General features: G+C 36.1%; 6 protein-coding genes and 1 pseudogene across 7 annotated transcripts; 5 read left to right on the forward strand and 2 right to left on the reverse strand.

Moving 5' to 3' along the window:
* Nucleotides 1-648: 648 nt before the first annotated feature.
* Nucleotides 649-1,788, forward strand: LOC111830649 (F-box protein At3g47030-like). Its single transcript, XM_023783159.1, has 2 exons — nt 649-1,382; nt 1,449-1,788. Exons 1-2 carry the CDS (start codon nt 649-651, stop codon nt 1,786-1,788), a joined length of 1,074 nt encoding a protein of 357 aa, XP_023638927.1.
* A 1,956-nt stretch (nt 1,789-3,744) lies between these two features.
* On the forward strand, nt 3,745-4,941 carry LOC111830650 (annotated as a pseudogene).
* A 562-nt stretch (nt 4,942-5,503) lies between these two features.
* On the forward strand, nt 5,504-6,888 carry LOC111830560 (F-box protein At3g47030-like). The gene is made up of 2 exons (XM_023782983.1): nt 5,504-6,288; nt 6,364-6,888. Exons 1-2 carry the CDS (start codon nt 5,523-5,525, stop codon nt 6,672-6,674), a joined length of 1,077 nt encoding a protein of 358 aa, XP_023638751.1. The 5' UTR covers nt 5,504-5,522; the 3' UTR covers nt 6,675-6,888.
* A 3,591-nt stretch (nt 6,889-10,479) lies between these two features.
* On the forward strand, nt 10,480-11,709 carry LOC111830680 (F-box protein At3g49450). The gene has a single exon (XM_023783251.1). It carries the CDS (start codon nt 10,515-10,517, stop codon nt 11,640-11,642), a length of 1,128 nt encoding a protein of 375 aa, XP_023639019.1. The 5' UTR covers nt 10,480-10,514; the 3' UTR covers nt 11,643-11,709.
* A 430-nt stretch (nt 11,710-12,139) lies between these two features.
* Nucleotides 12,140-15,831, reverse strand: LOC17885348 (serine/arginine-rich splicing factor SR34A). 2 transcript variants are annotated; one of them, XM_023782538.1, is made up of 14 exons: nt 15,718-15,820; nt 14,972-15,234; nt 14,682-14,802; nt 14,509-14,574; nt 14,347-14,421; nt 14,043-14,184; nt 13,908-13,954; nt 13,768-13,825; nt 13,565-13,614; nt 13,422-13,478; nt 12,904-13,046; nt 12,736-12,816; nt 12,546-12,630; nt 12,140-12,449 (listed from the first exon to the last, which is right to left on the reverse strand). In XM_023782538.1, the coding sequence occupies exons 3-14, from the start codon at nt 14,766-14,768 to the stop codon at nt 12,429-12,431; spliced, it is 912 nt and encodes a 303-aa protein (XP_023638306.1). In that variant the 5' UTR covers nt 14,769-14,802; nt 14,972-15,234; nt 15,718-15,820; the 3' UTR covers nt 12,140-12,428. The 2 variants fall into 2 exon arrangements, with proteins under 2 accessions (XP_023638306.1, XP_006291560.1); XM_006291498.2 differs by lacking the exon at nt 14,972-15,234 and having other exon boundaries at nt 15,718-15,831.
* A 158-nt stretch (nt 15,832-15,989) lies between these two features.
* LOC17885335 (general transcription factor 3C polypeptide 5) lies at nt 15,990-20,752 on the reverse strand. The gene is made up of 16 exons (XM_006290762.2): nt 20,674-20,752; nt 20,322-20,481; nt 19,858-20,098; nt 19,647-19,736; nt 19,472-19,562; nt 19,241-19,307; nt 18,716-18,758; nt 18,426-18,597; nt 18,245-18,343; nt 18,042-18,110; nt 17,710-17,848; nt 17,346-17,547; nt 16,874-16,995; nt 16,746-16,785; nt 16,381-16,618; nt 15,990-16,238 (listed from the first exon to the last, which is right to left on the reverse strand). The coding sequence occupies exons 2-15, from the start codon at nt 20,454-20,456 to the stop codon at nt 16,413-16,415; spliced, it is 1,716 nt and encodes a 571-aa protein (XP_006290824.1). The 5' UTR covers nt 20,457-20,481; nt 20,674-20,752; the 3' UTR covers nt 15,990-16,238; nt 16,381-16,412.
* Nucleotides 20,753-20,991: 239 nt separating this feature from the next.
* LOC17886341 lies at nt 20,992-26,457 on the forward strand. The gene is made up of 16 exons (XM_006290523.2): nt 20,992-21,337; nt 21,427-21,511; nt 21,757-21,859; nt 21,952-22,036; nt 22,111-22,197; nt 22,365-22,450; nt 22,581-22,650; nt 23,122-23,543; nt 23,750-23,831; nt 24,174-24,347; nt 24,435-24,488; nt 24,659-24,751; nt 24,828-24,893; nt 24,987-25,033; nt 25,112-25,810; nt 25,906-26,457. Exons 1-16 carry the CDS (start codon nt 21,221-21,223, stop codon nt 26,309-26,311), a joined length of 2,676 nt encoding a protein of 891 aa, XP_006290585.1. The 5' UTR covers nt 20,992-21,220; the 3' UTR covers nt 26,312-26,457.
* The last annotated feature ends 1,257 nt before the right edge of the window (nt 26,458-27,714 follow it).

Here is a 27,714-nt window from a genome sequence, read left to right on the forward strand (position 1 = left end):
GTTTTCTTGGTTAGTGGTTCTTGACTATGCAGATTTTAGAAATTATTGTTTGTTGGTTTTTCAGTTCTGCTTACATTTTAAAACAAGAAAGCCTTCCTGAGGGTACAATGGTTGATGTGGAAGAAACTTTCACAACTTGTTACAGAAGCATACAAAGACGCACACGCCAAGAGTGTGGTGGGAAGGCAGTCGCAGACCTTCTATCACAATGCAACTAAAGTATTGTTTCTTTTCACCTCTACTATGAGAATACATTCATATACATACGTGTAGAATAAGAATCTAGGCTTGCTTGTTATGTCTTCTTCCCTTCTTTGTGTATGTGTATGCTATATCCAAACAACAATAAGAGAACAAATGTTTTGGGCACACAATAGTTTAAATATATAATGGCCCATTTTAAAAAACTGTTACTCTTATTTTAAGTAAGGAAAACAAAATTTTGTATGGTTAAAATAGAATCGGTGATTTAGAAAATAAACGGTGGAGATGAGTGGAGAGATATCTCAAAATCATTTTTATCTCTTTGGCAAATGTAACTTTATCTTTTTGTCTGATTTTGCCCTTTGTTTCTTCTGACAGCCATACATAAAAATTAGGGCAAATAGATATTGTTGTCCTAGTGTGAAGTTGGGCTCATGTGCCGTCATGGAGGCACAAGAGAATCAAGTCCCCAAGATGGATCCCCTAAGCATCTCCGAAAGGTCTATACCAATTGATCTCCTCATCTCAGTATTCTCGAGATTGCCCGTGAAATCTATCGCAAGGTGCCGTTGCGTCTCCAAGCAATGGTCTTACATTCTCCGCCGTCGCGATTTCACCGACTTGTACCTGAAAACATCATCGACTCGTCCCTGTCTCTTGTTCAACCTCAAATTCAACGGTAAGTGTCTCTTCCTCTCCGCACCTCAGGACCAGATCAGCTCGTCTGTTTTAGTTGCCGATCGTCACATGAGTTTCTCCACTGAAGATGCTTCTTGTGGTGTTTCACGTCCTGTCTGCGGATTGGTCTGTAGTTTGGATATGAATCCATTGATCTGTAACACAAGCACTGGGCAGTACATCACTTTACCCAATATGAAGATTGCATCAAAGAATGTCTACTTTGGATATGAGCCGATCCATAAAGTATTCAAGGTATTGCGTAAGTCCAAGGAAGACTATCGAGTTATGACATTAGGAAGGGGAGAACTGTCGTGGAGAATAGTTGAAAGTTTCGTACCACATTCGTCTTTATCTAATGGAATATGCATCAATGGGTTTATGTATTACTTAGCTGCGCGCAAAGACGCTAGATCACGTCTTAAACCTATTATGCTAGTTTGTTTTGATATTACGTTAGAGAAGTTCACCTTTCTTGATGCGGACATTATGATTTGGAGGTAAACTCTTATAGATGCCAAAGGTAAGTTAGGCGCAGTTCACCCTTGTGAGACTATTTTTTTCAGTGAAGCTACAAGCTTTGAGCTGTGGATTCTAGATGATATGGAGAATGAGAAATGGTCGAAGCATGTCTACCAGTTGCCGTCTTCCTGGAAGAATCTGGTTGGGAAACTTCAGGTGATAAATGTTGTAGGGATGACTGGTGCAGGCGATATCGTGCTCGCCCCAGAGTATTTGGATAATGATCCTTTCTTCATTGTGTATTACAATGTGGTGAAAAACACAGTCGGAAAGGCTATAGTCCAGTTAGGAGTTGTTATTCGTGATGGTCATCTGATGAATGTTCAGACTTTCATGGACCATGTAGAAGATGTGAAGCTTTTGCAAGTGCTGGGCAGTTCTTAGGACTTTACAATGAGCGTTGTTGTGCTTATATCAATCCATTCGTGTAAGCAACATTTGTTCCTTTACTATTGTATGACTATTATTTATATATGTGTACTGTATTTTGGTTTATTTATGTCTTTGAGGAAACTCGAAACATAATCGATAATTGTTGTAAGCTGTTTCATTAGATATTTTAAACTCTCTCTTTTTTATCATGAGCAAAATTAACTCACTTTGTATCTTTGTGTTATCCATCCAAAGATATGTTGAGAAAATAATCCATCCATTTGTAAAACCGTTGAAGAACTTGGTAAACCTACGAGTAACAAAGATGATTCTAGTGATCCACGAGCTCATTGCAATATTTACAATGGCAGTGAAGAAGAAGAAAAGGCACGACAATACTTCTATTCTTGGAACTAGGAAGGATCTCTCTGGAATATAGAATGCATTACTTTTAATTAAAGATGTAATAAATAAATAAAGTTGCTTGTTTACATGTCTTTGGTGTTGTTCTAGAGAAGGTATGATTACATGTAGCTAGCCTAGATGTGTCGGTGTTAGACTATAAATACAGAAGCAAAATCACTAGAACAGAATTAAAATCTTGCGACTTGTGAGACAAGATGGAATCTAAAAATTGAAAGATACGTGAGTTAAACGTTCAAGCTCATAATTAAGCTTTTAGTAAAACAAAATCTAAACCTTAAACCTGTAATTTGTAAACACTGAATTCTTAACCCAAACTGATTGCCTAAGCCTAGTTGAAGATTTATAATTAAATAACAAAAATCTTAAATCTTAAATTAATACATATATAAACATTTTTTAAAATTTCAAATATATAAATAAAATAGAGATAACTACAGAATTGGGGGAAAATGAAACTAATATACTTTATGAAAATAAAACTAATTCATAATTTTGATATTACAATTAATAACATTTTAAACAGACTACAAATAATTTACATGCGGTATATCATTTAAAAAGTATATAGACTAATCGTAAGGAGTAAAAATTTATATTTACAAAACCTTAAATATTAATTGCAAAAGAAATCAATTACACGAAATATAGAGTACCACATAATGTAGGTTGTCTTTTGTTAAAATATTAGTCACATGATTTAAAAAGTTTTTTTTCTGAATATTTGGCCACAACTAACCGATCCATTAGCCAAATTTCTATATTTATAAAAGCAAAAAAACAATTCTTGGTATGGTGGTGCATGTTCTTAATGAACATATTATTTCCTACTAGATTATTGGCCACTTCACGAAAATTAATTAATTCAAAAAATATTTAATTGTAAAGTTATACCGAGCATAGTCCAGAGTTTCCTCTAGTAAAATATATATAGGCCCAAAATCAATGGTATGATTGGGTATATATATATCTCTGTATAAAGTGTATATATCTATGTATAAAAAATTACTACCTAATGATGGATAATAATCTATATATATAATAATAAAGGTGCTACAAAAGAAATATATAGGTAAAAAAGATTAGATGAAAAAAGAGATAAGATAAAAACAATGGTAGAAATAGAAAAGAATCCAAAAGGTGGCAGCTGTCGTGTAACTAGTGGAATGTAAAATCTTGGAAGACGATATAAATCTTGGGTATATATCTATGTATAAATCTATGTATAAAGTGTACATATATATATCTATGTATAAATCTATGTATAAAGTGTACATATCTATGTATAAAATTACTACCCATTATGGATAATAATCTTTATATATAATAATAAAGATACTACAAAAGAAATGTATAGGAAAAAAAGATTAGATTACAAAAGAGATAAGACCAAAACAAATAGAAATAGAAAAGAATCCAAAAGGTGGCAGCTGTGTGTAAATCTAGTGGACTGTAGTTAAGGGTTTTGTAAAATCTTGGAAGACCATATATAAACCATAGGTGGCTGTTGTGTTTGTCTATTGGTACAAGCTCAAAAGGGTTTCAATGGCCGCCAATAAAAAACTGAAGGAGCACCTCTCCAGTGATGAGGCTCCCCTAACCATATCTTCAACGGATGGGTTAGTAAAAAAGTCTCGTACGCAGCTGCCAACTGATCTCATAGTGGAAATACTCTCCAGACTGCCTACCAAATCCGTGGCGAGGTCTCGATGTGTTTCCAACAACTGGAACTCTCTTCTTCGCGACCCATATTTCACCGATGCATTCATGAAGAGGTCGTCTGCTCGCCCACGTCTCCTTTTAACATTTCAAGATGAGGGTACGTGGTATTTCTTCTCTTCACCTGGGCACAACATGAATTCCAATCTTTTAGTAGTTGATAGTCATATGGAGGTCCCTAAACCTCTCGCCTGTCGAGTTTGTGTCCCTGTTTGTGGATTGTTGTGTACAAGAGATGAGTGGCGTTTAAGTGGTAGGAAGGATGCAAGGATGAGTATATGTAACCCTAGCACCGGACAATTCCAATCTCTACCCAAAGTGAGAACGTGGAGGTGTCAGGTCATAACCTATTTAGGTTTTGATCCAAGCGAAAAACAATATAAGGTATTGTGCATGACAATTTGTAGAAGGCCCTTTTTGTATAAAGCGGAATAGTATCAAGTTCTCACGGTAGGAACGGGCAACCTACAATGGAGAATGCTTGAGTGTTCTGTAGACCACATACCTCTTCGTAGGGAGATTTGCATCGATGGGATGCTATATTACTCAGCTAGAGATACGGAGTATAACAATATGTTAGTTTGCTTTAATGTTAAGCAGGAGAAGTTCAACTTTATCAAGAACAATGATTTTGGGTTTCCGACAACTTTGATAAATTACAAGGGTAAATTAGGAGGAATCCGTTGTAGCCCAACCACTTTCATTGATGGAACAGCTGAAAGCTTTGAGTTATGGGTTATAGAAGACACTGAAGAACATAAATTGTCAAAACTTGTTCACATATTGCCGCCTAGGTGGAAGGAGCTAGTTGCGGAGACTGAAGTTTGCATTGTTGGGATAATTAATGGAACCACTGAAGTTGTGTTTGCTCCGAACGTCTTGTCTGATCCGTTCTACATATTTCACTTGGATATGGAGAGGAACTCTATCAAAAAAGTTCAAATTCAAGGGCTTGGCCCTGTTAGAGGTCAAAGCATTTACACCTTCTTAAACCATGTCGAGAATGTGAATCTTATTATGTAATAAGCTGTTATTTTAAATTTCATAAAAACTTCAGATCAATGCTACTGTTTTATTTTCTCCTAATTTATTTCATAAGTACAATATTTCCTTTTTCTTGTTTTGATTATCTTATTTCTATTGTATATATTGGGTGTATATCAGTATTTGTATGCTCGTTGATAACTATGTAATTCTCGATTCAAGTTAATTAAAAAACTGAAAGTAGATAAGTATATATACACCCTCAAATATTTTATTGGTTTCAGTATGTAACCCATAAAATTGAAACATTTATATTTCAAACAACAATAAGAGAACAAATGTTTTGGGCAGATAATAATTTAAATATATAATGGCCCATTTTAAAAAACTGTTACTCTTTCTTTAAGTAAGGAAAACAAAATTTTGTATGGCTAAAAACAGAATCGGTGACTTAGAAAATAAACGGTGGAGATGAGTGGAGAGAGTTATCTCAAAATGATTTTTTATCTTTTTTGTCTTTTTGTCTGATTTTGCCCTTTGTTTCTTCTGACAGCCATACATAAAAATTAGGGCAAATAGATATTGTTGTCCTAGTGTGATTCTAGAGCTCATGTGCCGTCATGGAGGCACAAGAGAATCAAGTCCCCAAGATGAATCCCCTAAGCATCTCCGAAAGGTCTATACCAATTGATCTCCTCATCTCAGTATTCTCGAGATTGCCCGTGAAATCCATCGGAAGGTGCCGTTGCGTCTCCAAGCAATGGTCTTACATTCTCCGCCGTCGAGATTTCACCGACTTGTACCTGAAAACATCATCGACTCGTCCCTGTCTCTTGTTCAACCTCAAAGTCAACGGTAAGTGTCTCTTCCTCTCCGCACCTCAGGACCAGATCAGCTCGTCTGTTTTAGTTGCCGATCGTCGCATGAGTTTCCCCACTGAAGATGCTTCTTGTGGTGTTTCACGTCCTGTCTGCGGATTGGTCTGTAGTTTGGATATGAATCCATCGATCTGTAACACAAGCACTGGGCAGTGCATCACTTTACCCAAGATGAAGATTGCATCAGGAGGAGGTACTGTGAATGTCTACTTTGGATATGAGCCGGTCCGTAAACTGTTCAAGGTATTGCGCAAGTCCAAGGACGACTATCGAGTTATGACATTAGGAAGGGGAGAACTGTCGTGGAGAATAGTTGAAAGTTCCGTAGCCCATTCGTCTTTATCTAATGGAATATGCATCAATGGGTTTATGTACTATATAGCTGTGCGCAATGACCCTAGATGTCTTAAACCTATTATGCTAGTTTGTTTTGATATGTCGTTAGAGAAGTTCACCTTTCTTGATGTGGACATTATGCTTTGGAGGTCAACTCTTATAGATGTCAAAGGTAAGTTAGCTGCCGTTCTCCCTTATGAGACTATCTTTTTCAGTGAAACTACAAGATTTGAGCTGTGGATTCTAGATGATATGGAGAACGAGAAATGGTCGAAGCATGTCTACAAGTTGCCGTCTTCCTGGAAGAATCTGGTTGGGAAACATAAGGAGATGAATGTTGTGGGGATGAGTGGTGCAGGTGATATCGTGTTCGCCCCAGAGTATTTGGATAATGATCCTTTCTTCATTGTGTATTACAATGTGGTGAAAAACACAGTCGGAAAGGCTGAAGTCCAGTTAGGAGTTGTTGTTCGTGATGCCGATGATCTGATGAAGGTTCAGACTTTCATGGACCATGTAGAAGATGTGAAGCTTATGGAAGTGTTGGGCAGTTCATAGGACTTTATAATGAGCGTTGTTGTGCTTATATCAATCCATTCGTGTAAGCAACATTTGTTCCTTTACTATTGTATGACTATTATTGATATTTGTGTACTGTATTTTGGTTGATTTATGTCTTTGAGGAAACTCGAAACATAATCGATAATTGTTGTAAGCTGTTTCATTAGATATTTTAAACTCTCTCTTTTTTATCATGAGCAAAATTTGTGTATGTTTGTGATATCCATCCAAAGATATGTTGAGAAAATAATCCATCCATTTGTAAAACCGTTGAAGAACTTGGTAAACCTACGAGTAACAAAGATGATTCTAGTGATCCACGAGCTCATTGCAATATTTACAATGACAGTGAAGAGGAAGAAAAGGCACGACAACACTTTATTAATAAATAAATAAAGTTGTTTTTGTTTACATGCCTTTGGTGTTGTTCTAAAGAAGGTATGTTAACATTTAGCTATAGCCTAGATGTATATCGGTATTGGACTATAAAGACAGAAGGAAAATCACTAGAGAACAGAATTAAATCTTGTGAGAGAAAAGATGGAACCTAAAAATTGAAATATACTTGAGTTAACTCGCTCAATCTCATGAACATTTACTATTACAAAATCTAAACCTTAAACCTGTAATTTGTAAACATTAAATTCGGAACCCAAACTAATGACCTTAGCCTAGTTGAAGATTCATAAATAAATAAATAAATCTAAATTCTTAACTTAATCCCATGTATAAACATTTTAAGATTCTAAAATTAAACGGATATGATGGTTCAGCACGCTTGTACTTCCTGGACTGTAGTTCACCTAAACCAACTACATGGCCTAGCAAAGTTCATACACTAGGGCATAAACATCTCAACTACATATGTGTTACTCTTCAATTAAATCTAGGGATCATTTGCTCATCCATTGCAACATCTCTTTAGAAGTGTGGAAATACGTGTTACATCTAGGCGTGCATCACTTCACCCCTTCACCTTCGTAACTGCTTGGTTTTTACTTAATTGGCCGACTTGCCGACTTCGTCATCCTCTTCTGGTAGTAGAAGAATTTAACTCCTCAACCAAATAGTGATCCGGAAGATAGCAGCTCAAGCCACCGTGTACCACATATGGGAGCAGCGAAACAATGTTACGGCATGCCAACCCTGAAAAACATAGGACTCTAACTTCAATATATAATTCCAGAAAAAATAACGGGTCTTCCAAACTAAGCCCGTTCAGACAAAAAAAAGATTTAGGGCTTAACCTGAAGAGACTCGGATTAGTCAGTTTACAAAAATTAAGATTTTATGGTATTCTAACCGCATTGACAAAAATTAAGTTATAAGATTTTTTGGTATCCTAATGTGCTATCAATGTATTTTGTAGTGGTCCGGAAATTAGAAAAATTAAGTTATAAGATTTTGTAGTGGTCCGGAAAGCTTTAAAACAAATGTATTTTGATTTTTTTGTTAACATTTTGGTTTGATTAGAATATCTGAATGATGATTTATTTAAAATAAACCTAACATTAATGTCATATTTACTTAAAACCTTACTTAATACTCTAAAAAATTTATCTATAATATTTAATATGATTTATATGTGTCAAAATTCAACAAATTTTAAAAAGAGAAATATATGTAGATCTTGGTTTTAAAATCATTAAAGTAAATTAAAATATTGACTATATCATCAACTTTAAAGTATTTAATTTTCATGTTTAATTGGGTTAAAAGTGTAAACAATTTTGATTATTTTTTTCTTTTAAATTAAGTTAGTTTTAATAAATACTGATGAGTTATTTAAATTTTGATTGATTAATTTCATATAAAAATCCATAAATAAGTCTTCCGCAAATCTCTTTCCTTGTTATCTTAAATCTCTTTCCACATAATTTCAATTTATTGCCTATATAAACGAACAAAGAAGAAGCTAAGAAGCAATATATCTCGTCGTTAGAGGCTTAATGGGTTTAACCATCTCCCGACAAAAATGTGAAACACCATCTTTCTTCTCGGCCATCCCAAATGATCTCTTGATTGAGATAGTCTCTAGATTGTCTGTGGAAGACATAGCGAGATGCCGTTGCGTCTCGAAGCAATGGGATTACGTTCTCAGCCGTCGCCTCACCAACTCCCCGACTAGTCCTCGTCTCTTGTTCACCTTCCATCTAAACGGTAAGTGGGTCTTCTTCTCGGCACCTCAGCCTCCAAATCTAGACCGGAGTTACTCGTGTGTTTTAACAGCCGAATATCACATGTGTTTCCCCACTAGAGACTGTTCCCATGGCATTTGTTCACCTGTCGAGGGGCTGATATGTAATAGAAATAAGGGTTTCATGATATGTAACCCTAGCACAGGAGAGTACAAAACCTTACCCAATCCAACACGGATGAAGGATGAAATGAGAATCTTTTTTGGGTATGATCCAGTCGGAAAACAATACAAAGTATTGTGCGTGGACATTTGTGAATACACCTCCGTTCAAAAAGCTAAGGTTCTAACATTAGGTACGGGTAAACTGTAGTGGAGAAAGATTACATGTTCCCGACCATATGATCCCATAGGGCATTTTGGGATTTGCATAAGTGGGGTTTTGTACTATATAGCTCATGACAGAAGTAGGGTTCTAGTTAACATGATAGTTTGCTTTGTTTTGAGCTCTGAGAAGTTCGAGTTTATCATTAATCCACCATCTCTGGAGCAGCAGGAGGTATGATGTACGCGTCTGATTAATCACAAGGGTAAATTAGGTGTGATAGATGAGAACCTAATTTATGGAAGAACTGAAAGGATTGAGCTGTGGGTTTTAGATGATGCCGAACAAGGGAGATGGTCGAGGCATATCTACACATTCCCTCCTATTTGGAAGAATTTAGTTGCGACAAAGGCCATGTTTCGCGTTGTTGGGATGACTCGTAATGGTGAGTTTGTGTTGTCTTCATACGTTCCATCGGATCCTTTCTACGTTTTGATCTACAATGTGAAGAGGAATACATTCATAAAAGCTAGAATCCAAGGGTTTGGATCTCGTAAGGGTTCAGGGATTTTCACCTTTATAGACCATATAGAGAATGTGAACCATATGTAAAAGTGTTTTAACAACTTCACATACCGTCCTTTATGTTTGTTTACCATTTGACTTTGTCTAGTAATTACATCATCATAACATCTTTATTTTTTTTAATCTTACTAATTAATTTACGAAATGAGGCCCATCGATCAAATTTAACTACATGTAAGACACACATATATATAGATGAACATCCATACGAAGACATGCAACTCTCTTCGTAACTCTAAAAATCTCTTAAAACAAACATAGCACATACATGGTTGACTCATCTTTTCTGTCTGGTGTGAACAAACCCCTTCTCTTTTACCCGTTATTTTATTTTTATTTTTGTTGACATTTTTCACTTTTTTTTTTTGACAGCAAAGTATTGCACTTTTCACTATTATTATAAAATTCTAATTTCTTAGATTTGATTATATAAATCAACTTTCTTATATTCCATTATGTTTACGAAAACATTTTTCTTTTCATAATTTAGTTATTTAGTTGACAAGATTTCATACTATTTTGACACACATGCATTAAAATCTCACAAATATTATGTTTATTGAAAATACATCAATTTAATTAATAATTTTACTTAAATATTTTTGGATTTGGTGACAGTATTTTGTTTTTCATCTTTATTAACTTGGATTAGAGATTGGTATGAACACATTATTTAACTTCAATTTATATATAGTATCTACAAACAATTACTCCGATGAATCTTAAAATCCTATTTGACGTGGAAGAGAGTACGTACTAGCTAGAGCCTAAAACGGTATCGTGTATCTCAATGGGTTTAACCATTTCACGATCTTCCTTGCCGGAGATACCAAATGATCTCGTCTCTGAGATTCTCTCGAGAGTTCCTGCCAAATCCATGGCAAGATTCCGTTGCGTGTCGAAGCAATGGTCTTCAATCCTCAGCTTTCCCTATTTCACCGAGCTTTACCTCACCAACTCCTCTGCTCGTCCACGTCTTCTGTTTACCTTACATGTTGACGGTAGGTGGCTCTTCTTCACATCACCTCAGCCTCTAAATCTAGACAAGAACTCCTCTCCATCTTTAGTTGCCGATCGTCACATGTGTTTCCCATGTTCCTTTGAGGTTTCTAAGGTTTGTCCTCCTGTCTGCGGATTGATATGTAATAAAGATACGAACCTGATGATATGTAACCCTAGCACAGGAAAGTACGTAACCTTACCCGATACGACAAATGAGAGCGCAGAAATGAAAAAAACCTATTTTGGATATGATCCGATCAAGAAACAGCACAAAGTGTTGTGTGTATCAATTGGTGCTCGAAGGCATCGAGTTCTCACATTAGAACCTGGAGGAAGATTATTATGGAGAATGGTTGAATGTTCCATTCCTCATGATCCTCAATGTGTTGGGATATGCATCAATGGGCTTTTATTTTATAAAGCTATGGGAACTCGATTAATGATAGTTTGCTTTGACGTTAGGTCTGAAAAGTTCAAGTTTATTAGTATTGAAAACCAAGGTGTTTGGATCCAGTTCTTGCTTCGTACTCTGATCAATTACAATGACAAGTTAGGTGCACTAATCAATGATTCAGATGGTATGTTTAATAAAAGAACTACATGCATCGAGTTGTGGGTTTTAGATGATGTCGACGAACAGAAATGGTCGAGGCATTTATACATATTGCCGCCTTTGTGGAAGAACGTAGTTGCAAATGACTGGTTATATATTGTTGGGATGACTCGTAATGGTGAAATTGTGTTGACTTCCTTCGGTTTATATGATCCTTTCTACATTTTCTATTACAATATGAAGAGGAACACTATTATAAGAGTTAAAATCCATGGGATTGAAGCTTTTAAGGGTCGGAAGATTTACACATTTATAGACCATGTAGAAGATGTGAGGCTTATGGATGCTATTATGGCTTCATAAGACTTTATAACAGCTAGCTGTAGTTTGGTTTCTAAGTTGGGCATCTTATATGCTCTATATATACAGCCTCGATTTATCTTTAAAAAAGAATATTGTAATAGTGTTCTCTAATGCGAAAAATCTGCTTGGATCAAATTAATCTCTTAATATTTTCTCTAATGAATTGTCTTGGAATCCAATCAATTGGACCTGGTACGGGTCAACAAATTCGCATCTCTATTATCTTATATTATCTATACACATCTCTATTATCTATAGACCATGCCAAATACATCTAATGCTTAGGACTTCATAGTAGGTAACGTTTCAATATAGTGTCGGATGACCTATGGTGTTCTTCTCTTTAGATTGCTTTACTTCTTCCTCTCTAATCATCGTTACAAAGCAATATGTTTTGCATTTAACTTAATAGTCTTCAGATTTTGCACATCACACCAGACTTTACACCTACTTTAGTCTGATGACATTTATCAAATAAATCAGATCAAGTATTTCAATTCAAGCTATCAGATCAAGTATTTCAATTCAAGCTATGACTTTAAAGGGCAAGGACACGAAAAGGTCCAATCCAATCCAACCATACAAAAGCTCACGGAATCATCCATAACATAATGAAAGAGAGAGAGAGAATAGTGAAAAGATGATTTGAAAGCAAAGGAAGCACAGGGAGCAGAAGTTGTCAATTATCTAAAAACAGCAAAAAAAACAACAAATGTCACAGATTGGATCTTGACTTGAGAATTCTACCATTCTTTTTCTTCTGGTCTTTTTCACCGCCTAGATAACTCAGTCACTGCCTTCACGAACCTGAGAAAAAAGGACAATTTTTAAAGATGCTTTCTTTGGTCTTTTGCCTGTAACTTGGTATTTTTTTAATGCTACAATGCAAGCTTATTTATGTACCTTGGGAGGAGATTTTGATGGAGACCTAGACCTGGACCTCGACCTGGACCTGGACCTGGACCTGGACTTAGATCTCGATATTGCCCTAAATTGAAGAAAAAATTACACTTACTAACTAGAAATAAAATATAGAACAAAAATACCAACACGGTTAAGGAACGACCACCAAAAACAAAAGGAGAGAACTTGCCTGGCGGGACTCTTTTTCATGTCAGGAGATGGTGATCTAGATTTTGATATCGACCTGGAAAGGGATCGTCTTGGTGATTTACTGCGATAAAGATTCATAAACACGAAACTCAGCTTTTAGTTGTTGAAAATGGGAGTTATAAGGTTCAAGTGATAACAAATATAGCACCTCATATCCTTCCTTGGGCTCTTGCTCCTGCTACGGCTAAGGCTGCGGCTATCACGGCTGCGGCTACGCCCACGACCACGGCCTCGGCTTCTGCTTCTGCTTCTGCTTGGGCTTCTTGATCGAGAGCTTTCATACTTCTTAACCTGAATATGAGCAGAAAACACAGACATGAACTTGTGAAATCATGTTCAAGTGAGCACATTGATTTCTTGCCTAAATTCACAAGATATTTCAGGAATGGGAGGGGAGAGAATGAAGCATCTACCACATTATACTGTTGAGAGATTTGAGATACCTAAAACCCTAAATACGTAAATTCTACTTTTTATCTTTCCCATCTAGTTAAACCTCTCCCTTTTTCATTACGCATTTCACCATAGAAGCATATTTACTATCAACCCTTATAACTGACCATGTCAAGTGTCGGATATAAGTAAAACTTTCATCAGATAGTATAAAATGTTTTCTTAATGGAGAAAAGAGGGCAAACAAAAAAAGACTGCAAAGCGAAATTTTACCCGGATATAAGCTCTAGCCCAGGGGTTTCTGAACTCTGTGTCATCAAGTTTCCTTATCTGAAATCACAGGTTTTGAACCACAGAATAAATAAATAAAATCTTAGTGTGCTATACAGCAAGAGAGAAGAACGTAGTTAACTTACAGCATATTTCATGTCATCATAATTGGTATAGTCGACAACACCATAAGTTCCTGAACATTATTAAAGATTTTCATGTGTAAGAAAAAGACACAACTATAATATATCCCAAACAAAAATGCTGCTTCAAGCTGACAAAAGAAAGATATATCTAAGGAAGTAGGCCATTCAAATATTTAAGTGGGCATATGAAACTGTAAACGCACCATCACTGTCTCGAGTGACCTCAGCAAAGCACACATCACCAGCTTTCCGCATATGATCCTGAAATAATGGTTTTATACAAAAACTAAGACTAGGAAGTAGAATTTAATATGGTACAGCAAAACATGAAGTGTCATCAGACCTTCAAATCTTGCCATGAAGCAGATGACGGGAGCCCACGTACGATAACTGTAAAATAAGACATCCAAGAATCAGATAAAGCAAGCATTAAACCAAACTTAATCCATACCATCTTCTCATAGCATATTACACGAACCTCGAAATTCTGAGTGTCGTGAGACGCCAAACCGAGCAGATCCACCACCAGCCCCACCACCACCACCATAGCCTCCTCCACCACCATAGCCACCACGTCGATCACTTGAAGACTGTCCTCGGCCACCATGGGCAAGCTCAACCTGCATAAGTTATGATTAGAAACTATGGACTAATGAATAGAAACATCAAAAGGTAATGTGAAGCAGCCAGAAAAGTTTGGACTCTTTTGTTCAGGACTAGCAAAACACTAAACTGATCCTGCAAACTGAAAAATAGCAAGGATGTAAAAAATGTCTGATTACCCTCAAGCGACAGCCATCAAAATCATAGCCATCACGGCCCTTGATGGCATCTTCAGCATCCCGAGAATGCTCAAACTACAAAATATTCAACAGAGCTTGGTTGAGTGAAACTATATCTTGTAAATTTAGTTAGGTACATGTAATTTAAATGAATAAGCTTACCTCAATAAAGCAATAACATGGAGGACGAGGTGGAACCTTCAGTTCAATATCCACAATGCGGCCATACTGCAAACAAGAGCATTAAGATAAACACAAAATATATTCCAGAATCTTCGTTTTATGTTATAGGGATAATATCGGTAATTGAGTCAAACAAATAACCAAAAACTGACCTTGCAAAACAGATCTTCAATCTCATGTTCTCTAATGTCGCCAGGCAAGTTACCAACATAGATTGACCGAGAAAATCGCCCACTCATTGTTTGCAAAGGTTAGAAGACACCAAAGAGGTTACTGCACAAATGAATAAAAAGGAATCAAATAAGTAAAGGACCAAAGTTTGCTGCTATAGACAAAGAATCTCCACTCAGACAGCTTTCCATAGAGCCTCAGCATTAAGATGAGATGATGGATATAGAGAAAAAAAAAACACAGTAAGACCAAAAATATATATGAAGCAAACCAAGTGAGAGCAATCCTCGGTCAGAGCAGTGCTCCACAAGCTCCAAACGCTTATTTGCTCCAATGTGCTCCAAAAGCTATTATAAAATTTGAAATATATATTTCTCCAGAACCGTCCCATGATGACTAAACTGGTTCCCAAAGAGAGAGCAAGAAACTCCAATGATAATAAAAACAAAATGAAACAACTCCACACTGATCTCCCCATTCCCTCTCTATATCCCTATGAACCATTGCAATGCTCATGTTCCAAGCGCTTGCCATCTATCATAAAGAAAGCATGTGTCATGACATCATGTAACATAGACTCATGCATCTACCTTGTTCAGCTTCCTTACTCAAACATTCAATTTCCGCACAAACATTAAGCACAAATTCTAACTGTATACTTAAACTCTTATAATGAAAGTTAAACTCTTTCCTCCCGCAAGATAGATAAAATCAAACAAGAAACACTAAAACTATACCAATGCGAAGTTAACAAAGAACAATTCCGATATCGTTCTAACAATTATGATCAAAAGAATGTGCGAAGCAAGAAGATAACCATTCTCTAGCATAAAGAATCTCAATTTGAACAATCTCAGATTGTTCTCTATCAAAATTGCGAAGAAAACAAGAAAGACAAAAGCAGAACACACGGAAACCAAAAATTCAGAAATACAGAGGATAGAGAGAGAGAGAGAGAGAGACAGAGAGAGAGAGAGAGACAGAGAGAGAGACAGAGAGAGGTGAATGACTCCGTACCGGAGAATCGCTGTAGCGCCGGAGAAGATTGATTTGGTCACACAAACTAAACTGAAGCCAACAAGACTCGGAGGAGCTTAATAGATGATAGGTCGGCCGTGAAAATTCAGACTAGGGTTTGTTCTTTTATCTTTTTATTGTCGTCTTTTAGCTTATGTGAATTGTCGAAACTACCCTCATATTGATCCATTCAGCTCTTTTCTTATTTATCTTTCGGTCCCTTTATAAGCAATTTGTATACAAATAGAGCCTCTGTTTTTCTTTGGGTCAAATAAAACCACATAGTTGAAAATTATGTAATGTGTAAATGGTTATACAATGTGTTTGTTAGAAGAACATTACTGTAGTTTGTTTTCTATAGTTAGTTTCCAAAATTGAGATGTAAACCTATAACTATTTTGTAATGGAAAACCAAAAAAGCAAGATGCAATTGCCAATTTGCAACCAATTGATGGAGCTGAGGAGGCTGGGTGACGTCTCATTTCTGGACGAATGATTCATAAGAACAAAGCCTACTTCACCTGAAACATCAGAAAAGAGACAACAAAAAAAAGTAATGTGAAAGTTACCAATCACTGATTCCACCAAAATGCTCAAGATGAATCCACTAGTGTTTTTCATCGTCAATTAGACCAAGTTATGGATGAAGACATGAAATAGTACCTATGGTATGAACTGCTGATGATCTTTACTCATCAGTCGTCATCATCATCATCTTCTTCTTCGTCATCATTATTATCATCAATGGAGTACATTCCCTCAGATTCTTCCTCGTATATCTGAAACTCTCCATCACTCCCATCATCAACTGCATGGTCTCCATATAAACCAGGTTCACTGGTTGGGAAACTATCAAATAAACCTTGAAGGTACGTCCTGGAGCTGTTCTCATTATCAAGATCTTTTAATCGTATAGGAAAATCTAAGGAAATAGAGAGTCAAAATGGTGTTAGAACCAGCCACAGAGCTTTATAATTGATCAGTCTTAATTCCCAAAACTCAAGAAAAGGCTAAACTATGAAGGATACATCCATGGGAATCAAAAGATTTCTCATTGTCTCCTGCAGCCTGCAAAAGAAGAGGAACATAGAAAGTAGAAACGGTGAAACCTACGGTCTGAAGAAAACAACAAAAAATTTCTTTACATTAATATTACCATATCAAGTTCTTCTTCTTCTTCCTCTTCTTCGTCATCCAGGTTTTCATCAGATCCATCCTCATTAACATTAGCATCAACATCTTCGTTTACAGTTTTACACTTTTCCATGTCTTCAGCACCTGCAAATTAAAATACTGTTCAGTAGTTGTTACTTCAGAGGCTTCAACGAAAACATGTGATACGTATTTAGTAGTTTAACTCATTACAGAATTCTTATTACACAAAGTTGTATTTAATATATATGTATGTACATACTCATAGAGCGGTATGATCAACCAATTTTTTCTGTCAAAATCACTTAGTCTTTTGAAGCCACTGAATTCTATTGAGATTTGATGAACTCCAAAAAATACTCACTACAAACGCGAAGATAAGGGCCTAATACAGTACCCTGAACGTACATCAAATAGTGTCATAGACTTCCCAAAACGAAATGAAACACACAATATTATATTATTGATGACCTTACCTTTAGTTGACTCCCGGTGCTTCACTAGAGATGGTTTAAGTGTCTCTTTCAGAATTTGTATCTTCTCTGACCTCTCAAATTCCTCTTGAATGGATTTAAATACATCTTCGAACCCTGGCTCAGGAAACACAGACACAAACCTCACAGCTACGCGGAGTCTCAAAGTATCAAGCATGGCTTCAGAGAACCATCCTGTTTTGTGCTGCAAACAAAAACCAATCAGATCATAATCATGAGGACTTGGCAAAGTTTATCTACAGGCGCAGATGCGTCAGTTCATATGCGCTAATATTTGAACTAACGGGCAAAAGACCATAATTAATGGGTATTGACTTCATGCTCAGAAGCTCAACTGAGGACTCACGCTACAAGTAGTCTGCTTGGGAGGTTTTCTTATCTCTCGCTGGATGTACTCGTCGTCAAGTTCAAATAACTGCAGAAAGGTTTGACATTTAAAAGGAAATATCTTAAAAGCACAAATGTCGTTCCAGCTTGGCTTTGAGCTGTAGCAAAGAAAAGAAAATAACATATAAACAAACATTTTCCTTCATATGTCCAATGGTCTAGTTATAAATTTCTCAACAAATCACGCTAAATCTATGAGTCCTACGAAAATGATCTTAGAATCCTATAGAGAATGTACAAAATGACAGTCATTCATAGGAAGAGTCACCACAGAGATAGAAAAAGACTTACTTGTTAGTTGCGTTGGCATCGCAATAGCTTCGTAATTCAGGTGGAACCCTGAATTCCATTCTCTGATATCTGAAACACAATTATCCAATGGAGATATAGGTCAAAATCAATCATTACGTACCCAGCTGTGTGTATCACCATTTTACCTAAACATGTCATGAAACATACAACAAGATTAACCAATTTCTTAAGATGAAACTCACACACGAGACTCAGGATCATCCCGTGGATCATAGCCTCTTTTAATCCAGAACCTAAGAAACGGACCACTGGAGAAATAATATGCAGCCCTGAGAAGAAACCTACAAGACAACACGCCAAGTTGATGAATGTATTAGTAAAAGCACCCTAGTACAAGAAATCCGCATTAAAAAGCTGTCTCACCTGTTTAACATATGATGTGTACATTTCAGACCTTTATCAAGTAGTCGTTGAACTACAGAATCCCTTGTCCATATAGGCCGCTCTTCAAACAATGCAGACACAGATACCTGCCATTGCCAGTGTTTTGAGCTGGGAGAAACAAACTCTTCCCAATTTAGTTTCTTTGGGATCTGTATGAAAGCTAAGGACAGATGAAGCAAGCATTGCTGTTGCTACTCACTGCATCCAGAAGAGAAAGTGTCCAAAAAAAGAATTGAAAGTAGCAGCGTATGAAAAAAAAAAGAGGATATCTTTGACGCTGAATTCAATTGCAAATACTGGGCCAACATCAATCTGCATCATAAAAGAACATAGCATGACGTCGATCAGATAGCAAATAGCAACTAGAAACTAGAAATAAACAATAAGGAAATTTTCACAAAATAAACAATGGAGCAGAGGGAATCATGTATTCTTGATGGTTTATAGAGTGTTTTTACACGCTTCAAATCTATTACTACTGCAATTAGCATGATTCAGATATAACTTTTGCGAATTTATAATTATCATGATAATCCTTTGGTATCAATTCATCCACCTATTCTTAACACCCGAAATCCAATTGTAGGTTTGATCTAATAATGCCAACCCATCAAGACAATCTCAGCACTTCACCATCAGTATATTAAAACTCTCAACTAGACAATAAGTTACAGCTAGACAACAGTGGTAAGTCTATTGATGAAGATCAGATTTGTTCCCAAGTCCCAACATTCTATTTTCTGGTGCGTTTAGTATATTTAAAAAATCCGGATGTACCCATTTACTTAACTTACCTCATAAAAGTTCTGAGCCTCTGCATCATCTTTCTTTTTGGGACCAGTTGTTGCCGGAGGTTTCAACCTGTAATCACACAGAAAAATTAAATTAGCACAATAACTGTAGTCAGTTCAATCACTTAAGCTTTTCCTCATCTTTTCGACTATAACGAACATATTCAAAACTAAGTGAACGGCTAACGCCACCACTAGAAATGAGAGAATTAGAAAAAGGCATTGTAATCTTACGCTACGTTGTCTGGTATATCTTTGGGTGCAAAGAACTGTGGCAATAACATCATTACATCTTCATCAGCCAGGCCCATCAAATCAGTATTTCCTGCATATATCCAATATAATTGGGTGATTATACTAGATATTCGAAACATATATAGTTAAGGACAAACTAAAATGCAAGAGTCACCTGTAAGGGAATCCATCTCCATCCACTTTCTCTTTTTCTGCTGCGCAATATCAGCGTGAATAGGAATAACATGTTGATAGTCAGCCATGCCTAGAAAATGAATAAGAGGAGAGAAATATTGAAACAGTAAGATATCAAGTCAACTAACTCTCATATAAGACAAATTTCAGATGCATAAGAACCAAGAAAAAGAAGAGATGTAAGCTGTTACCATCAAAGTGAAACGATTCAGACACATGAGCTACAATATCTGCACATAAAGCTGGACTAGCTTCCTCTGAACATACATCACTAGTGGCAAGAACTGGTTGGCTCTCAGACTTTTTGATATCCTGCTTAGAAATTCTTAACAAAAAACCATTGCAAGGACGTTGTTCACCCAATACAGGATGTGCATAAGGATCCTCAGGCCGGAAACGCAGTTCAAGCTTGTTTGAAATTGATTCCCTTGCCTACCCATTAAAAAAAGACTCAAAACTGAATAATTCGTGCAACACTTTAACAAAAGCTTATTACTAACCAAGAAAAATCTGAAATCTTCTGTTGATTAGAGCTATATGGATGCATATACTCAAGACTATAACAGCAAATAGACTACGGAATAGCTCTAACTAGCATTTGAAGACAATTTCAGTGAAAAGGAAGAGCCTTTAGAAAAAAAATTAAGAGATTTACCTGTGTAATTCCCTGGATTCCTCCAAGGGTTTCAATGGCTTTGGAAATAGAAGATGGGTAGCCAGGGAAGTGTAATACAAACGCCTCCTTGCTTGGCAAGGTACCTGAGATTGTACCGTCTTCTATGATTCCCATTGTTTCTTTCTAGTGTTACCTTTTTCTGTAAACAAGAAACAACACATATAAACACAATCCCAATGCAATCAAAGGGCTTATTAGTTATATATATATATATAAATTCCTATTAATGTTCACTTATACGTGATTCATTGGGTTGCCTTTTTCCGGCGGAAATTTAGAAAAAAACGTTCGTGAATTGAAAAATTGTAAATTCAGAAACTTTAATACTCACCGAAAAAAAAAAGACAGGACTTGTGGAAGATTGCTTAAGTTTTATTGTTTCCCGACATCGGCGACGGGAGACGGCGAATATTTTTTCTGGCGGCTTCAAAAACCCTTAATTTTCAAGTTTTTACAAATTTAGGCCTGTCGCTAAACCTAAACGACAACGTTTTCTGAAGATTTTAAGGATTTTTTTGCCTTCACAATGGTTCGAACTCGGATCTCCATGTTGGATCATCTCTCGTGGACTTAATCGATTTGGGCTTAGCCCATCTATTAAACCGTTTTTGCAGTCACAGAAATAATTAATACGCACGTTGAGTGTTGACTTTTGAATTAAATCCCGAAAATAAAATAAAAAATAAAAAAAAATAAAGAGGATCACATCTGCGTCGTCACTGCGATTCGAACTAGGGTTTCCGTACTGGAATCAAAATTTTCATCAGTTCGTTTGTCAAAACAAAGCAAAAGGCTAAGCAAAGCATAGCAAGTTCTTTTCCCTCCAAAATTCAGTTGAGTTTTCCGACAGATCTGGGACGAGGTTCTTCGTCAATTTGATGGCGTCGCGGTTCCAGGAAACTTCACTGGTTACTTCACCATCGTATCCTAACGCCATCGCTTGGTCATCGGAAAATCTCATCGCCGTCGCTGCTGGTCACCTCGTCATCATCATTGTAAGTTTGTTCTTCTGCTCTCGTTTTGAGGTTAAAGTTTGAGTCTTTTTATTAAAAAATATTGTATTGAGGACTTGTTTAATTGACAGAATCCGGCTTTGCCGACTGGACCCCGTGGATTGATCACAATCCCTGATGCTGAGCCTTATCAGATTGGCCGTGTACGCCATCAAGGTTTGTTTTTTTGGTCGTCTAATTTACAGAACTTTGATGTACTGTTTAGTGGGAATTCAGATAAAATTTCAAAAATCCTTCCTTTATATGTGCCAGTTCAGATTTGCAAATAAAAATTCAATATTTGGCCTCTGTTTAGTGCTCAGGAAGATTCATACTTCTTCATGAAGTTGTTTGTTTGTTGGTTTCTGTGTTTTCGATCATTCACAGTTTCGGTAACTGTTTAAGTGATGATGTGTTTGTAGATTTGCTGACTGGTGGACTCTTGCCTTCGAGTTTGAAACGGGAAAGACATCCCTGTGTTCGATCTCTCTCATGGTCTGAGATAGGAATGTCTCCAAACCACGGGTATTACACTTATTTATTGAGTTTCTTGTAACATGTTCAGTTTTGTTTAGTCTCTATTCCCTAAATTGGGGGATTTAAATAACTCTTGTCAGGTGCTTACTGGCTGTTTGCACAGCAGAAGGAAGGGTTAAGCTATACAGACCTCCATATTCTGATTTCTGTGCTGAGTGGATTGAGGTAGGTTGTAAATTTTCTTTTGCCTTTAACAATTACTAGCTTGTGCATTACAGATGTTTTCCTCTCTTTCGCAGATTTTTGATGTATCTAAAATGCTTTATGAGAATCTATCAAGCATGAAGTTTGGAGAGTCCAACAGTCCTTCTACTTCATCATCTAAGGTAACGAGTATCTCATATTTAACCACTTTTCAGTAAATTTTATCACCATGAAAGACAACTTACTACTCTCGCGAACTATATTTGGATTTATATTATTGATTCATCATGCATATTATTTCAAACCAATAAACTATATGATTGAAATGGTCTGTGCTCATTTGTCACAGGAAGTGGTACTACATCACAATGAAGAGGATGAAAGGATTTCAAGTCTGAAGGCACGTAAGCGAAGAAAAACAAGCACAAACAACAGGTAAAGAGACTTTTTTGTCACTCTTAAAATGTCCTCAGATGCATAGTAGTAGTTTGAGAAATTTCTGTCCATATTCTTTATCTGTTTTGATCACTTTACTGACTTACTTTCATCTGTGACTTTTTTCTAGCAACTTGCATGAAAAGAATTATACAGATCGAGGATCATGTTCCAAGGAAGACAGTCAAGCAGAGCATAATGTATAGCCTCATATCTCTTCACTAACTTCTTTCTGTCGTAGTGTATATCTTTGGGTTTAAAATCTATCATTATTCCTCCAACTTACTTCTGTTATCTTTTTGGTTTTTTCTGAAACAAGTTTCAGATCCTAACTCTGTTCCTGCAGATTGTATCTTATCCTTTGCTTTTGTGGAAACTCTTGTTTGCTAGGATTAGTAATTAACAGAAAACAAGGTCATTTCATATATTAATATATTGAGTATGCTTTGTAACTCCCTCCAGTGTTCTTTTAGAAGTAACATGTGTGTTGTTCTATATTTTATAGTCATTGATGTTATGCATTTCAAATTTTTTCATGCTTAAATCCTTTAACGCATCATTCATACCATATGGTTCTTAGACGTTTTGACACTCTCTAACTTAAGTTTCATCTAGTAACTATCAAATCGTCGCATGGTACTCATATCTAACTAGATTCATTATGTTCCCAGGTCCTTGAGATTGAAGTATATGAACAGGAAAGCAATGGCCAAGATTGTCGTTCTTTGCGTAAAGCTCCAAAAAAGTGCAGTGAAGAGATAAGTCCAGAAACGTATGTTTCTCGTGAGGCATCATTATCCTCCCTTTCCGTCGCCTGGTCATCTCTACTAAGATTTTCATCAGAAAGTCCATGTGAGAATATGTTAAAATTCTCTCTTTTGGCAATTGGCTCAAAGTCTGGTAGTGTTTCCATATGGAAAGTTCATGCACCCGAATGCTATGACATTGAACGTAGCGATGTACCTCCCATCGTGGAACTTGCTGCAATAACTCAGGCCCATAGCTCATGGGTTTCAACTATGACTTGGGGAAGTTTTGGCTGTGATTCTTCGAATCCGCAAATGCTGTTGGTTACTGGAAGTTGCGATGGTAGGTAAGTTACAGTTATATTACAAGAATAAAATGGTAGTTGTAAACCATAACAAAAAACTAATCAGTGATTTGCTAAGTGTTAGAAATTCTTTGAAAATTCTCACTCTTGGAAATAAGCCTTTATAGTGTCCATTCATTTGCATAAGCTTCTCAATGCAATCATTTTTTATAACACTTTTCAGTCCATTTCTTCCACACTGTCTGCAGTGTAAAAATTTGGATGAGTAACAAAGAAGACTTGCAAAATTCTGTGGATGTTTATAAATCTTCATTCTTTCTATTGAAACAGGTAAAAAAAAATATTTCTTCTATATACTCTCTACTTTGTCTGATATTCTGACTAGGAACAGGTTGAGTATAGCTTCTATGATATCTGAGTTGATTGTGATTGAGACCATCCTGACTTTTGATTATGATCTGTTTTGTAGTTCTGCAAGTTTGATTTATATTATGTTTTGTGTCTGTAGATCCTTGTGCTTTTGACTCCATATGTATCAATTTCCTTGTTTATGAAACTGTCAGGTTCAGTCCGGTTTACGTTTTTAATTGCATTTTATTCAAGTGTATAGGCTCTTTTCGTCAAGCAAACAGTAAGAGTTTTGTGTTTTGACATTTTTCGGCTTATTTGTAGGTTATAGCGGTGAATCATGTTCAGGTTTCAACGCTTTCTTTTGTTGTAAGAAACCATTATAATGCAATGCACTTGGCAATCGGCAAAGGATCTGGTTCTTTCGAAGTATGGAAGTGTGAAATATCTACAAGAAAGTTTGAACAAATTTTTTCAAGTAATGCTCATAATCAAGTGGTAAGTCATTACTCTGTTCTATAAACCTTTTTTATAAAACACAATATAAATGTTCCATTTATTGATACATTATGTCACTCTTTTTAGGTTACAGGTCTAGCTTGGTCATATGATGGCCGTTGTTTGTACAGTTGCAGTCAGGTATTATATTTCTTCTATGCAAAAACAACTTTTGTACTGCTTGTCTTCTGAGAGACAAACAAACATGATTTTTTCCCCAAACAGCTAAGCTAGGAGCTAAATTGCGACTTATCAATTACTGTCATATTCGTTCTTAGCTATTGGCTTCACTACTGTTTTGTAATATGCAGGATAATTATGTCCGGAACTGGATTTTATGTGAGAATGCCATCTCTGAAGTGCCAATTCCTGCAAACACTCCTGGACTCAGTAGCATGACTGATGTACGTCACGATTTGATGTTTTTAATATTGACTCTTTTTTCCCCTTACTCTTACAAACTATGAAAAAAATCTGCAGCTTCCTGATGATTTCCTATCATGCCTTGGTGTGGCATTGTCCCCTGGAAACCTTGCTGTTGCTTTGGTATGATCATCCCAGAAACCTGGGTTGCCCTGTCTTTAAGCTAACACCGTTTTTCAAAATTAGAAAACTAAGATTTCTCTTGAAATTTTGCAGGTACGCAGCTTCAACGTTGAACTCTTGAATCCGATGTACCAAGCCAGGTAATTTTCATTTGCTAAGTAGTGTTTCTGTGTCTATCTCGTTACAAAACCTGACTTTTCATTCTTTCTTGACTTCAGGTCGCAAAAGGCTGCTGTAGAATTCCTCTGGAATGGTGCACAACAATCCGGTGAGTCCGAAGATTCTTCAGAGATGGTAACGGAAGCTATTCTGGGTTTCTCAAAGAACGAATTTGCATATTGGGAAACTAATTTTCTCTGGTCGTTGAAAGAATTCAAATATTTGAATAAGCCTCTAGTTCTTTGGGATATGATAGCTGCAATGCTAGCGTTCAAACAATCAATGCCAGAGTTTGTTGAATTGGTATTAACCAAATGGCTCTCTGTGTCATACCTTGGATTTCACGCTGATATCCCCATGGAAGATCTCGTGCCAAAGATCTCCAAACGCATTTCTGCTGTCCCTTCCAGGCTGTTACACATTCTCAACGTAATCTCCAGACGTGTAATGTTATCAGAGCTCAAAACGGAAGAAATCAACAGAAAACTGCAAGGTCAGAAAACGAACAATGAAGAGGAGATTGGTCTGTGGCTCAAACTCCTTGAGGAAAGCGAACGAGAACTTAGAGAAAGACTGGTTGGTCTCAGTTTCTCGGCTTATCTAATAGCGGACTCATCTCATGGTACTGTTTCACCTTCTACTTGGAATTGGCGTCCAGCTGGATTGGCTCAGTTGCAACAATGGGTTGAGATAAATCATGACATGGTCCATAGTCAGCTAGTAACACTTTCCTCAGAAGTGAAATCTAGTCTAATAAGGTAATTATCTCACGTACCTTCTTCTTCTCGTAATAATAGATACTAGAATGCTTCAGATTCAGATTAATATCTTATATGTTTCTAATTCATCACAGATCAAGTAGTAGCACGGAAACTGCAGTAGAGGAAGAGAAATGTCCTTATTGCACAGCGCCAGTAAATTTCCACTCACCAGAGGAAGCCTTTTGCGAATCTCCACACCAAAACAAGAAGAAGAGCAAAGGAAAAGAGAGATATGATCAAAGCCACAAGCTTGAGAGGTGTTCTGTCTCAATGCAAGTATGTCCACCAACTCCTTTATGGTTCTGCAAATGCTGCAACCGAATGACCTTAAAACTCGCTCCAGAGAACTTATTTGCATTGCCTTCGTTCCCGAATGATCTCAAGTCGCTTCCCGAATCTTCCTTTAGCAATGTTGCCTCGAAACCGTTCTGCCTCTTCTGTGGAATTCTCTTGCAGAGAAAGCAGCCTGAGTTTCTGCTGTCTGCTTCACCTGTGTGATAAGCTTCATGGTTATTTGTAACTTATAATGAAAAATAGGATTAAGTAGATAATGTATTTTATTATGTGTTGTAATTTACATATAAGAACCGGATCAGTATTTAACTGCGTATACTAGAGTTTATGAAAACATTGATTCTGCTTTTTTTATGTTTATTTTAAGTCTTAAAAATAAATGATTTCTTAAATATTATATGCCCAATTCAACTTTGAACAACAATTAAAATGAGACGGCATGAGTATAGTTTATCATTGACTATATCTATCTATTAACACTCTTACCAAAAGACCAATTCTCCAAATCTATTACTAAAATAATTGAGACTTTTTCTTTTCTTTCTGCATGTTGAATGAGTTTCAGTTCTCCAAGGTTATTAAAAACTATATTGATATAAGTTTTACTTTAATAACAAGTGATGATTGAGGAACCCAAAAAGAAAAAGAAAAAAAGATATACATAAACATAAAACCCGTTTATAGTATCCAATTCAAATATTATGGTGTGAAATAATCTTACAGAACATAATGGTTACTGAACCTATCAAATGTTTGGAGAAGCATACAACTTGATTATGAAGATACTCTCTGGCCAAGTTGGAATAGATTGTGAAGTTGAGGAAAGAGTAAGCAAGCAAAACTGTTTCTCACATGTTTATAACTTGCAAATGGTTGCAAATTAATCTTAGGAAGAAATTTTAAAAGAGACGCACTAGAAGTGTATAATCGAGTCCATGTCCATCTCTTTGAAATCTAAATGTGTTGCATGAATGTTTCTTCCTTTAGGGTGATATTACTACTTAATTACATCATTACAGTATTTTAAGTGTTTGCAGTGAACTTGTGATTAATTCTTATAATCTATATCTATTTTTGAGTTTCAACATCTACTTTTACGTCTTTTTCTATGAATATTTTGAGGTTCATACTTTGTCTTATACGCATGAGTTTTTGTATATACTTCCTTTTGTTGGCCATCCATTTTATCGAAGACTTTTCATAGAAAACATTCAAAATAGTTTCATGCATGGCTTTTATTATTACTACTAGATTCGGACCCGCGCTACAGCGCGGGGGAAAATTACCGGATTTTTAATCCTTTGTACGTTGCGAGATAATTTATTTGTGTTTGCTTTACTTTATTTTGATTATTAATTAAATTCTATCATTTTTAGATTGTATTTTTTGTGTTGGTTTCAAATATGTTCAAAATTATTTAAATTGTATGATTTTAGTTGGATTGTTAATTTTAGAACAATATGTGACATATATATATGTATAAATATTATACTATGAATCATTTTTAAAGTTTAGGGATTGACCCGCGGTACACCGCATAATAATAAATACATGATTTTAACTTGGACCTTTCATGCAGTTTTGTAAAATTGCAAATCTCTAGAATA

Source organism: Capsella rubella, unplaced genomic scaffold, assembly GCF_000375325.1.
Source record: "Capsella rubella cultivar Monte Gargano unplaced genomic scaffold, Caprub1_0 scaffold_5, whole genome shotgun sequence".
NCBI classification, from domain to species: Eukaryota; Viridiplantae; Streptophyta; class Magnoliopsida; order Brassicales; family Brassicaceae; genus Capsella; species Capsella rubella.

Bases quoted from the DNA above. Each gene is read 5' to 3' on its own strand.
- LOC111830649 (XM_023783159.1), top strand. From the start codon at position 649: ATGGAGGCACAAGAGAATCAAGTCCCCAAGATGGATCCCCTAAGCATC. The intron at 1,383-1,448 runs GTAAACTCTTAT...TATTTTTTTCAG, and splicing joins GCGGACATTATGATTTGGAG to TGAAGCTACAAGCTTTGAGC.
- LOC111830560 (XM_023782983.1), top strand. From the start codon at position 5,523: ATGGAGGCACAAGAGAATCAAGTCCCCAAGATGAATCCCCTAAGCATC. The intron at 6,289-6,363 runs GTAAGTTAGCTG...TGTGGATTCTAG, and splicing joins AACTCTTATAGATGTCAAAG to ATGATATGGAGAACGAGAAA.
- LOC111830680 (XM_023783251.1), top strand. From the start codon at position 10,515: ATGGGTTTAACCATTTCACGATCTTCCTTGCCGGAGATACCAAATGAT.
- LOC17885348 (XM_006291498.2), bottom strand. From the start codon at position 14,768: ATGAGTGGGCGATTTTCTCGGTCAATCTATGTTGGTAACTTGCCTGGC. The intron at 14,185-14,346 runs GTAATCAGACAT...TAACTTATGCAG, and splicing joins TTGATGGCTGTCGCTTGAGG to GTTGAGCTTGCCCATGGTGG. The intron at 12,631-12,735 runs GCAAGTTCTCTC...TCTTCAATTTAG, and splicing joins ATGAAAAAGAGTCCCGCCAG to GGCAATATCGAGATCTAAGT.
- LOC17885335 (XM_006290762.2), bottom strand. From the start codon at position 20,456: ATGGGAATCATAGAAGACGGTACAATCTCAGGTACCTTGCCAAGCAAG. The intron at 20,099-20,321 runs GTAAATCTCTTA...TTTAATGGGTAG, and splicing joins GAATCCAGGGAATTACACAG to GCAAGGGAATCAATTTCAAA. The intron at 17,849-18,041 runs GTAAGTCTTTTT...TCTTTGCTACAG, and splicing joins GATGCCAACGCAACTAACAA to CTCAAAGCCAAGCTGGAACG.
- LOC17886341 (XM_006290523.2), top strand. From the start codon at position 21,221: ATGGCGTCGCGGTTCCAGGAAACTTCACTGGTTACTTCACCATCGTAT. The intron at 24,894-24,986 runs GTATGATCATCC...GAAATTTTGCAG, and splicing joins GAAACCTTGCTGTTGCTTTG to GTACGCAGCTTCAACGTTGA. The intron at 25,034-25,111 runs GTAATTTTCATT...TCTTGACTTCAG, and splicing joins AATCCGATGTACCAAGCCAG to GTCGCAAAAGGCTGCTGTAG.